The 13,035-nt window shown below is 38.1% G+C and overlaps 1 protein-coding gene across 6 annotated transcripts in view; it reads right to left on the reverse strand.

Moving 5' to 3' along the window:
• Nucleotides 1-2,157: 2,157 nt before the first annotated feature.
• LOC128993476 (ecdysone-induced protein 74EF) overlaps nt 2,158-13,035 on the reverse strand; it is a 372,841-nt gene continuing 361,963 nt past the window's right edge. For all 6 annotated transcript variants that reach the window (XM_054417391.1, XM_054417393.1, XM_054417396.1 and 3 more), the window contains 4 exons: nt 12,801-13,028; nt 5,012-5,245; nt 4,200-4,392; nt 2,158-3,908 (listed from right to left, as the gene is read on the reverse strand). In XM_054417391.1, the coding sequence (XP_054273366.1) occupies nt 3,800-3,908; nt 4,200-4,392; nt 5,012-5,245; nt 12,801-13,028 (764 nt within the window). In that variant the 3' untranslated portion in view covers nt 2,158-3,799. The remainder of the gene's footprint in view (nt 3,909-4,199; nt 4,393-5,011; nt 5,246-12,800; nt 13,029-13,035) is intronic.

Genomic DNA, 13,035 nt, shown 5'->3' on the forward strand with positions numbered 1-13,035 from the left:
GCACTACTAGCGGTGGACGCTGGATCTTATGCCAATCGCAGCTCTGCTGTCGTTCTATATATTCTATTTGTCTATGATCATAAGATCATCTATCATGAAATAATATATATTTTTTTAAAGATGTATGTATTAGATCTAGATTGTGTTTATTATTCTCAGAAGAAGATTCTGTCCCCTAGTACCTCTCAGCCAGCCGCCACTTACCAAATGTACATTAGAACTCTCAGCCAGCCGCCACTTACCAAGTGTACATTAGAACTCTCAGCCAGCCGCCACTTATCAAGTGTACATTAGAACTCTCAGCCAGCCGCCACTTATCAAGTGTACATTAGAACTCTCAGCCAGCCGCCACTTATCAAGTGTACATTAGAACTCTCAGCCAGCCGCCACTTATCAAATGTACATTAGAACTCTCAGCCAGCCGCCACTTATCAAATGTACATTAGAACTCTCAGCCAGCCCCCACTTATCAAATGTACATTAGAACTCTCAGCCAGCCGCCACTTATCAAATGTACATTAGAACTCTCAGCCAGCCACCACTTATCAAATGTACATTAGAACTCTCAGCCAGCCGCCACTTATCAAATGTACATTAGAACTCTCAGCCAGCCACCACTTATCAAATGTACATTAGAACTCTCAGCCAGCCACCACTTATCAAATGTACATTAGAACTCTCAGCCAGCCACCACTTATCAAATGTACATTAGAACTCTCAGCCAGCCACCACTTATCAAATGTACATTAGAACTCTCAGCCAGCCACCACTTATCAAATGTACATTAGAACTCTCAGCCAGCCACCACTTATCAAATGTACATTAGAACTCTCAGCCAGCCACCACTTATCAAGTGTACATTAGAACTCTTAGCCAGCCGCCACTTATCAAATGTACATTAGAACTCCGACTGTCCGAATCAATTGAGACACTACCACATGTGAATAGTCACAAAACTTCAAAGTTAGATGTTTACTGGTAATTTTTAGAAAACAGGTAGAGCTGAGCCAAGCTTTTATTATGGTGATGACAGAGCATGTCTGCAAAGATTTTTTGATAAAAAAAATTAAAGCTTTGTCATAATTGGGGAGAAGGATGATGATTTTCTGTAAATCCAGGAGATGGTGATGTTCATGATTTAGCCTGCAATGTGGAAGACGATGATAATGTTTCTGTGGCTGTGGAAGATGGGAGACTATAAGGTTGTCTACATGATCGCAAAAGATGTTTAGGACTGTGCTGCGATCTTGGCTTCTGCCACCTTTTATAACGATTCTTATTACTCTGGAGTTTTTAAAATTCTCTTTGTTTCTATAGGATAATCAGCAACTCAAATGATCCGCAATTTGGATGGTTGGGGTTTGGATAATTGGAGTTCTAATGTATCTCAAAATCACATACGTCAGATATATTTGGAGCTTGAACTATAAATGGAAATAATATTTTATATCAAATGTTTGATATTTTATGTTATACCTTTGACTTCCCATAGGCATCCCATTTTTAGGTTAGAACTGTTATAGCCCGTTAAAAAAAAAAATATGAATATAGATGAATTGAGTCACTGATTGAGTGTGCTGATGTGATATACTAATTTATATTGAATAACCAAACTTTTAAACCAAACCAATCTTTAAGTGAGTCGGTGGCTCAGTCGGTAGCGTCGCGGTCTTCGGGCCCAAGGCAGTGATGTCGTGGGTTCGGATCCTGGTCACTGCCGATAACATTTTATTAGTACAGTTCAACTTTGTACTGTACCGGCTCACTCCTTGCTTTGCTGTAAACGATCCACGCACGGGCGCTTAGCCTATGTGGACGGGCAAATGCAAGGTTAAAAGAGGCCGCCAACCTCTTAAAAAAAAAAAAAAAAAAAAAAAAAAAAAAAAAATCTGCAAAGACAACTCATTATAATCTATAGCATCTCTTATATCACCGAAACTGTCATAGTAACGATAGCTGAAGGAGAAAAAAAATTATTATAAAGTGGTAGATTCTGTGTTCTGTGATTACAAGAATGGTTACAGCTAGTCCAGGTAGGTTATTTGTCACATTCAGTACGAAAACAAAAAGTCAATGATTATATCTTACTAGATGTTTGTCACACTTGTAATGTCATTCATCAAAGAGAGGAAAGGGAATACTAAACAAAACAATACATAGAAAACATCAAAATATTTATTTAAGACTGCTGTTTATTTAATTTACATTTGCAAAAGTATCCAGTGAAATAGCTCCATATCTTTTAATAATAATAACATTTAAAATAGCATTTATAGAACACTATTATCTAAATCTGAGATAAATGGGTCACATACATCTGGTCTGAAAATGCAAACCCTGAATACATAAAAATACTATTTACATCACTCGACATCTTTATGTAAAAATATGGTCAACTTTTAATAAACTCTATCATCCATCTCTACTAAGGTACATATTTGTTTTAAACAACAACAATAAAATCTGCAATAAGAGAACATTATTTGGTTCGTGTAGCCACGGGCGTTGAATCTTTGAAAAAGTTCCAACAGACAATCGAGTTTCAATAGAATTAATTGCGTTTAACCCGTCACAAAACTCATGAGGCACTGAACAATTCACAATGTGATTTCTGAGCAGCGGTGAGTTATAACTAGACTAAAACTAATAAGTACTAACCGAAATTATTGGTTCCGACACTCTTCTACCAGGAGAAACTTTGAGTTTTAATTTGAATCATATAGAATCAGAGTTTATCACAAATTTTTGGTCCGGTAAAACAAAATAGGATACACGAGAATATCGAAGTGATTCGCCCACAATAAATGGCAGTGATGGTTCAGGGCAGTAGAGATAGAGTAGGAATGACAACTGAAGAGAACACTACACCGATAGCCTCATCACATTTAGACATTACAGATAGAAATCTTAGCAAAACTATCAAATAGACTATAATAAACCGTTCTTCACGCCGCTATCAGTCTCTAAAATATTCTCACTTCTTAAATTGCTTCAAAAGGCCTTTCACAGCAACCGTTTGCGGATCCCTCCAACACCGCCGTCACGATTAGTAACACCGAGACACTGAGCTTATAAAACACGGTAAAAACGTCTAGTTCCAAAATTGTTATAAAAGTGTGATGTTTCCGAACAATAAATAAGCTTTAACCGTAAGAGAACAGAGTGTGAGCAGCGCACTGCCATTCGTAAATAGAAATCCGAAGAACCGAAACTATAAACACAAAGAAATAAATAAATTATAGACAATATGTAGTTTGTATATACAAGTAAGTCATGAGGCTGCAAACTATTTACAAGATAAGAGCAGGTGGCAGTGCGAGCCGGTGCGATCCCGCCGTTCCTGAGATCATTCCGTTACAGTAACAGTATACACAATATACAACAAAATATACACATAGGCTACAGTACACAGACTGGGGAACAGCTTTGAGCATCTGCACTCGGCCGGACACATCTAGGTGGGACCCAAATGTTACCGTATCACAACCTTCGTCACGTCAAACCGACTTAAAGCTGTCTTTCCTTAGTAAAATGTACAAAATAAAATATTTATAATTGGTAATCGATTTTTACGGGAAGACTGGCTCGGACTGAACGTAAAAAAGATGTTTTGGGAAATTTCAGCGAGACAGCTATCACCGAACTACCTTAACTACAAACAGCCTTCTTTACCGTTTTACAAACAAATACAAAAATAACATTTAATTATAAGTAGTTGGCGCTGGTGCTGGCGCGGACGTTCGATGATCCGAGACACTGTCACCATCACGTGGACATTGGACGTCTAGGAGTGAAGTGGTCACGCTCCTGTGCAGTCGATCTCCACGATGTCTTTAGGCACATCCACAAACTGGTAAACTAACCTCTGGCCGTCAACCTTGGCCAAGATGCCTCTCTGGTAGTAATACCTGCAATGACAAGAAGACATGATTAAAATGATCAACTGGTAAGGTGGTATTTGTTACATATAAATACCTAAATTTATCAGGTAAATTAGTACCAAAATTACTTTTAGATGTGGATGAAATCATCAAAAAATATTTTTTTTCCTGTTTAGAGAGCTGTTTTAACTGTTGTTCAATGTATAAGGCAGTTCAGCGTACCCAACAACTAGGGTTTGGAGCTCATGCCTTGTTTGAAGATATTTCTCTTTAGCATGAATTTAGCAACTACTGGCTGTTGTGAAGTCTGTTCAGTACCTGAGTGCTCGGCCCATGGTCTCGTAGTTCATGTCGGGCTTGTTCTTGTGCAGTCCCCAGAGCCTACTGACTGCCTTGCTGTCCACCAACTTGAACACTCCCTTCTCCCTGTTGGTCCACTTGATGTACCTTGGACAGTAGTCCCTGTCTTGCAACAGCTTCAATAGGAACTCCCACAGGTACGTCGTCGACCCTGCGAAAACACAACTTTGGTCAAAAACTCAATCGTCACATAACTTGACAATTCAACTGTTAACTTGGGAAAATCTCATGCCAATTAAATTTATTCTGTAAAAAAACATATCTTGATAGAATAGCAAAGCAATTTCTAAAAACATCTCCTAGATATTAAATACGGAAAACATAAATCTCATTTCTAGATCCTCAAGAGTAAAAATACCTCAATCTTTGATTAACAAGAAACCATTATCCAAGGACTTCAATAGAACCAATTTAAAAAAGGTATTTAAATAATGACTTATTAAATCTTAGATTCTCTTAAACTGCTAAACCTTTTAGTCGATACAGTTCAGCTAGCACTTTACACTCTTAATAGGAAATACCAGTCTTGTTTGCCATATGACATTCAAGTTTGTATTCTATCTATGATGCATTTTGTGACGGCTAGTACCAGGTTATGCTAGGTTTGGTTAAATTTTTAACCTAACTGTGTGTCCAGTGTCCACTTGACCATACGTTCAATATGGAATGGTGTTTTAGACTCTTTCCTTTCGACATTTAATTAATTATTCATTCTACAGAGTTATGAACTAGGTTTATGTTAGTTTTGGATACAACATTTCTTGACTGACCTTCCCGACTTTTCCTCTTGGCGCCGGGTGGCAGTGGCTCTCCACTCTTAATCCTTCTGATCTTCTTCTTGGCTCGCTGCTGGAAGCCGAGCTCCAGGAAGTAAAGGTCGTCGTTGCTGGAGGAGGCTGCGGCCTGTATCACAGAGGTGGGTGCCGCTCTAGGTGGGGAGGGGGCGGGGGGCGTCGCGAAGTAGTAACTACTAGGCGGGGGCATGTAACCGTAGCCGTCCGTTACTGTAAGAAAACGAACAAGGTTAACATTGAAAACATTTGGTTGGTTAATTTCTTAAAAAGGTTTCCCATCGAAATAGTATTTCCTGATAACACATACTTGAATGTTTACCATGATGGTCTTATAAGGATGATAATTATTGATTTCTAGCTAATGTACCTATGATATGGTAAAATGTAAGAAAAGAAAATATAAGTTTCAAGTTTTAACTTACACATATTTTTATTTGTTTATTTTGTAAAATCATAACACATATTATTCGGACTAAGAAGTTATTTAAATATAAGAAAAGCAAACGCAAATACAATAATTATTTTTATAAAATAAAAAAGAAAGTAAACATTTTAACATTCGCTACCATTGTAAATAAAATAGTCAAGTGACCTAAATCAATAAATTTTTCTTAGCATTGAAACATCTCAAAAACTTTATTTCCAGGGCGCCTGCAATATCCTCACACAACACGCAGCACATCCCGGTATTGCGTAATGCTCAGTTAGCACTATGAAGGCGTCCGAATGCTGCGACTGAAATAAATGCACTAGATAAAAGACGACACCGTATACCTTCCAACGGCTTAATCTAATTTATTTCGTCGATAAATCTTCCGTAAATATCCGCTGGAACCTTATGCACTTGACATTTGCAGGTTGCGCTATTTCGACGTCAGAATGCGCTGCCGTCGCCGCCAACATTCCGACCTAGGACAATGTCTTGGACGTAAATAGTGTAAACTTGAAAATCCACTCTCGACGATGGAGACATGCCAATAACGATCGTGGAACAATAGATAGCTAAATGGCGTTCCAATAATCAATGGTCGGTCCTTGTTTATTTGTCTAATGGAGCGTGCACTGGTAACATTTATTTAAATCGTTCAATATGTTGTTTGCTGTGGCTTCGGAATGTCTTAAACCCTAATATTATTATCACAGTTTTTTCATACATAATAAGTATTTATTATTTTAATGCAAACAAATACGATAGCATGGCTCATATATTTTTGGAACAATTCAAAGTTGTAATTGTGTAACTTTCAACGCGATACGAAGTCTACCTCGATGGATACAACAATAATAAAACTCAAATCAAACTGTTATACAAATGTTAATTTACTAAAATGGCATTGCAAAAATCATTTGAGCGTAGCGACAAGCCTACATTTCACAATTATACACAATTTTGTTTTACCAACATCAAAACCAACTCTAGATATTAAAGCATTTCATCCAATTACAGTACTACACATACCTATTTTACGACTAATACAAATATTAATTTGATTTTCAACTTCCCCGCCTGCAACGCAGTTTCATACATATTGACCCAGTGCAGAAATAAGCAGAGGCAATTAGTTCTGCCAGATTGGCAACAGTGGTGGCGGAAGCAGTGGTGCCACCGGCGGTATTTCTGTAGTTAGTTGCATACGTTGCCACGGGAGCGCTGCCAGCCGGCATCACTGACCAACCCAACCTTGGATTCGGTCGTTCCCTCCCCCCACCCATCTCCTACCTTACCGACACTTTCGCTGGCAGCCTCGTGCGACAGAAATATCTGTTCTGCTGTACCGACACCGATACCGACCTACGCACTGAGGTCGGTAAACAAATTATTTTTGGAGTAAGACGAAAGTAACAATACCGACGAAAAGATTTTTAAACTATGCCAATTTTCTAGTGTTACAACAATAGATTTGGTAGAATTTTATTTATTGATTTTTCCAATAAATTCAGCAAATCTAACTCATTTACTATCGGGAAAGGTTTTAAACCCCCTAAAAATACTGATAAATTTCAATAAAATAAAAACCCACTCAGTTCTGCCCCAATAAAAACTAGATAACCTTTGAAGACGAAACGGATTATAAGATATAAAAAATCAGCTACGCGGTCGGACGTTCGTGAAGGTCACGACCTGTTATCAGACCTTGACAGCGTCTGTGATAACAGCTGATAGTTGTTGAGCTTGCCGAGCCAGTCTAGCCGCAACCCTTCCTTTTGCAGCTTGTATTTTGCATTGACAATAAACAATGTATTGAGTCTAAGTAAAACCGTTCAAAAACAATCGGTCGTGGTGAATACAGGGAATTGCACTTTGAGATACGAACGTGTTTTTTAATTGACCAGTAAATAAACTTGAAAGACAACATAATATTTTGTGAACTGTAAAATATTTATTTTATTTTGTTTTGTAGTAATTTATTTCGTTTTTGCACGAGAGCGAGATGAGTACAATATGAAGTGAAAGGCTATTTGATATATTCATTGTTATGTTTTGTTATTGTTATATTTTTTATAAATTGTTATATTTTTTTATACATTGTTATATTTTTCTTAAATATTGTTTTCAACTCCTCTGTTAATTATTAAATCTTTAAAATATTTGTAACTACTAATGTAAAATGGTGTTTGCCGTTGGTGTTTAATAAATAAATAAATAAAGGCATTGGGTTGTCACGGTCAATTTAGAAACCCAATCAATTGTCTACATTGTTTCAACAATAAGTCACAGCCATGAGTGTTCACGTATTGCGTGATGGATGACATTTTTTTAATATTTTTCGTTTATCACACGACAAACCTCACATTGACAACATACGTGCAGACAGAACGCGGAAAGTCATAAGTAAAACTCGGTCGGTTGAAGCAATCCGAAAGCGTGTTTTCCTGGTGGCAGCTTCTGCGGTATTCATTTTGAATAATTAATTTGCCACTACTGTCCGGTCCTTGTTCATGTGGCTCACCTTCACCATTCTCCGAGGTTAGTTTCCCTGCTTGGATCAAAATTTGTAGGTGAATCCGGAACATTACAATGGCGGGGTTAGAGATCAGGAATTAAGTTGTGAATCTAATTGGTTATTTAAATCACTGCCGCCGCCAAGTGAATCTCGCCCAACTGTAGGACACCGTGGATTGGTGGAGCGAAGGTCACAAGCTCGGCTTATTTCCTGGTCATTGGCTCTTCCGTCTGGCACAGCCGCCATCTTGTTTTCTCAAGGTAACGCGGACAGTTTCCGGCCGCATGCGCCGTCCCGCGAACATCGCGTGGTACGATAGAGTACGCAAAAACTACTGCAAGAAACTAAATACACATTTTGTAAAAAGTCGTTTCTAGAAATATTTTATTTTTCACTGAATACCTAATCAGTTCGAAATTCCAAGACCCTAATCAGTGCGACGATTTTCGATTTTATAACAAAACAACGAATTGCGCAAAGTTTAAAAATAACGATAATAATGAGAAGCAGGTTTGGAACAAGACTCGCAGTGCCGTGGTGGAGAGACGAGCCAAAAACTAAATTGTTTACTTCCTGGTGCCAGCGCGAGTGTGGAAAATACCTGAGAAAAACGGTTATTTCAGTCCGCGGCGCTGATAGGCAACTTTGCAAAACAATATTCAAAAGTAATCAATCGCAGTCAAGTGTGTATTTGTGTAACATTCAACCTGTCATGGGTAACCCCGAAAAATCAAAGAGTTATTCTTAAAATGGAGTTTCTTGATAAACTCGCACTTTTCCGCGCCCCCATGAAACTAATTTCAGTAATACTTGGTACAGTAGGACTACTGTTACTGTACTATGTGTTTTTAATACAAGAACCAGATCACTTCTCATTGATAGCCTCGAGTAGTTAGTTTTCCCCTTAGGAGTACAATTTCTTTTTTAATATTTTAATTCTGCAACGTTGGTAAAGCATCACCTGTATGTGACCTATGGCCTCGACGATCGTAGTTTTCCCTCGGAAGTGGCCTTCCCTGCGATAGCTGACGACACCCGAAACTCGTCAACACAACACACGGACGTCGCCTAGTCGCTGACGCAGCTCGTGCTGATAAGGCGTGGACGAGGCCGTCAGAACGTTGACTCCGCTGAACTTGAACTTGGTATCGCGCCTGCGCAGTGCGGGCGTCATTACGCAACGCTTGGGATAGGTTAGGCGCTCGCGGCACGGCGGGAAACTGACCGTAGGCCTACGTGACACAGAGTACAAACAGTTGCATAGAGTATTCCGACACAGAGGACGGTGATAAGGCAATTAATTGTCGAATAGGAATGTGTTGGCTTCGAGTACTTCATGTAGGAGAAGATATTTCACAAAATTGATTCACCTCAATCGATTTTATGCGTACGTGGTAAATAATACAACAGATTCCATAGAGTATTTTGATGAAGAGTAGATTCAGTAATTATTGTGCAGTAAATGCGTTGAAGTTACTTTTCATGCATTTGGAAGAAAATATCACATTTTTTAACCTCAATCTGTTGTAAACAGAGAAAACTATTCAACAGCTAACGTTAAATGAGGTAGACATTTTGCAAAATCTATAAAATCAGAAAAGAAAATTGTTTATTTGAAATAGTTATTAAATTAAAATTAGTTATGGTTGATGTATTTTTGAGTTGTCTTGAGGGAAATTAGGGTGGGATGCCAGGACAAAGTTTTGCGTTGCAATGGTACTGACAAATTTGAATGCTAAAAGTTACCGACAAAATGTTACTAGTCAGTGTACAAACGAACGTAAAGATAAATAAACTGAGAACGTTTACGATCAGAGTGACGACAAATTTCGGCGAATGTTACCAACGAAGACAACAAAGGCCAAACAGAAGGAAGTCTGGGCAACAAGAGAGACCTTGAGGTAGTCAATGGCAACGTCCCGCCTCTTACTTGTCAATAATTAATAGCCATTCTGTGTTATACACATAACAAAGCAGTTCCTACGACTGATCGAATAGTGTTGAAAGTAAAATATAGATCTTCTACCCTTGACATACAATTTACAAAAATATATTATAAATCCTATTATTATTAATCAAGTTGTATTTAAAAATTTAAGTAATATATATATTACAAAATTGTATCGCTTTTTTTAACACACTAGTCTTATATTTTAGGTAGCAAAATAAGCATATTAGGCTATCTAATTACAATAATGACTTGATGATCAAAATTACGGAAAGTAAAATAGAATTAATTTATAAAATCCCAAGCTTACAGTTATTTTCTAAACTTTCATAGTACAAGAAAGATCACGACATCACGACCACACAAATTGGTCCGAGAAACAACAAATGATACTTTGTAATAAACACAATGATATTCACGCGATAATAAGAGCCATACCACGATTAGCCCAATAGAAGCACTCCAATTCAACCCTTGTTGGGCTGCCCAATAAACCCCGCAATAAAGTTCGCTTTCGTTTAGCCAGCATAAAAGTGCGAGTTGGTTTAAAAATAGGTTGAGCACTGCAGCTCGGCCTTGGGTAGGGCCTCAACCCGGCTGTTCCCCGCGGCGCCCATCCCCCCACTCTCGTTGCCATTCCGCGCACTGGTCACTCTCCCCGCGACGCCGTCAGTGGCGCTCCGACGCTCGCAGAGGACGGTCGACACTCGGGAAATGTTGGAAATTGTTAACAGAACTGTATGTCTGATAGACTGTGAAGGGACTTGTAAAACAACACGTTGCTTTGTTTGCAATAATGAAAACAATGACTGTGTTCTCGAGGCCGATCACAGTGAATTGAAATATGAAATAATATCATGAATATTTGTGTATTCATACTCAAAATTTAGTTGAACGTGTTGTAAAAGGAAAATCCAGCCACAACATTGGCAATACAGTAAAACAGGCCATACGAATAAAAATAAACCAAATGTAAAAAAGGCTCATGCCAAAAATGTTCAACGCAAAATAAATATGTTTGATATTAAACATCAAATAAAGATAACATCCGGAAAATTATATTTAGGCCTAAATTTTCTATATAGACTCGAATACCTATAACATACAGATTGCATTTCTCCTTGTACCAACCTACCGATGACACTTTCTTTCTAAGATATTACAGGGGTACTACTTATAACATAAAATCTAAAAGTCCATAAAACACAGGAATTAAAATGGAAAAAATATAACATTCAAGTAACAACGACCCTAATAAGTGACAATAAAAAAATACCGTCAAAATTATCAAAAAATGCTTACATTATTTAGTTATTAGACATACTGTAATCGTGTCAAGGGGGCATTTTCCCCTTTTAACGAAATAATTTAAAGGGAACAATGCCAATGACTGTTTCAATTAGGCCTACTATCTTAGCAAATTTTACGATAAGTTTTAGTAAACTAAATAAACTTTTAGAATATTGAATCAACCATTCCGCGACGACATTGACTGCGGGTGAACGACATCATATCTTGTTTGTCAATCCAGTATAATGACCAATGACAACCCTCGACTGTCCCAACAACAGACTGTTTCAAGGGCGAAGATACGTCTAGGCGGACATTCGGTTTGTGTATTTTAAGGTCGCAAGATGAGCAAGGTCGACTAAACAAACAATCAAACTGTTTGTTTTTAGCAGTCGATAACGACCTTGTTGCTATTGTTTATGCATTCTGTGCTAAACAATAAATACGGGAAAATCGCAGTGGAAATTGCAAGTAGAGTCGAAGGCGTGTTTTAGTATGAAGAAAGTATTTCGTCTTCCTTAGTGTAAACTGACGATATAATAGGTTTGAAAATAAATGCCAGACGAGTTGTTTTTATTTGATTTTGAAGAGGTCGTTTATCTTTAAATTTCAAATGCGAGTAAATTATGAAATAATCCGTAGTCAAAACAGTTTTTTTTTTATCCTAATTGTTCCATCCTAACCTCCTGGTTACCCCCAATGAGTGTTGTGAACAATGACAGGTTATAATAACTGTTTGCGGGTATATAAGTGTACAAATGTTTATGTGTGTTTTAGGACAAGGTTTAGATATTTGCTCAAAGATAAAACTAGTGAAATACCCTAACCAATTAAATAAATTTACCATATTTCGATTCCGTGGTGTCATCTATGATCGTTATAAAATCAAGAATTCCACAACTCTATGACGTTAAAAATTTCCGGGCGAGATAGTGATAAAAAATCGGCAAAGGTCAAGTTTTATATTAAATTATTTTTACAAAAACAAAACTTGTAAATAACTTAAACAATATTTTTTGCAAAATAGTATGGCAGATTTCGATTCACAAGTATTCGTAAAGACTCGATTCACAACGGTGTCTGTGAATTAAACTACATCAACGTATCATAGTAGAGAATTGGTGATAACGCCAGATAGGCCACGAGCAGGTTTGATATAACACTACTTAAGATAACCTCCACGGGACGGTAACGCAGTTAGATAGTGTCTAATTTTGCTGAAGACTTGTGTTCACAGGATTATGTTACAATTACCAGCAGATTGTAAACAGTGGACATGTAATAAGTTTATTTGATTTTTTTTTTTATGTTCATTATGTTCAGTTCACTCGCTGCTGTGTTTACGGAATTAAGAAAGCCGGTAGTTAGGTTTCATGATAGATTTCCGCAATCAAAATATCGAGTTTGTTTTCTTGGTTACCCAAGTGATTTTTGTATAGTTTGATTCTGGACAGCACAAAATTCCATCGACCGATGGACAGCATCTTCTCACAATGTTAGGTTTGCAATCAAGGCAATGTTGATAATTAATTTGTGATACCGGGGGATTCTTTATACCATGGCAGTGCACTCGTCTACCCACCTTGCGGTCTCGGCTGGCTGTTCTGTCTGGCGATGTTCTGGTGGTTGTGGTAGTAGGGTGCGAGGAAGTGCGGAGAGTACAGTGAGCTGGGGGACTCCGCCGACCTCCAGCAGGGCGCCTGGGGCTGTGGCTGCAGACGGGCGCGCAACTCGTCGTTGGACGTGTGTCCGGAGCTGCTGCTGTCCACGTCGGAGACTCCGGAGTCCGCCGGGCTGGGAGGTAGTGAACCTGGGGA

This window comes from Macrosteles quadrilineatus, unplaced genomic scaffold, assembly GCF_028750875.1.
Source record: "Macrosteles quadrilineatus isolate MER2022 unplaced genomic scaffold, UCM_ALF_1.0 Scaffold_4__1_contigs__length_99947679, whole genome shotgun sequence".
Taxonomy (NCBI): domain Eukaryota; kingdom Metazoa; phylum Arthropoda; class Insecta; order Hemiptera; family Cicadellidae; genus Macrosteles; species Macrosteles quadrilineatus.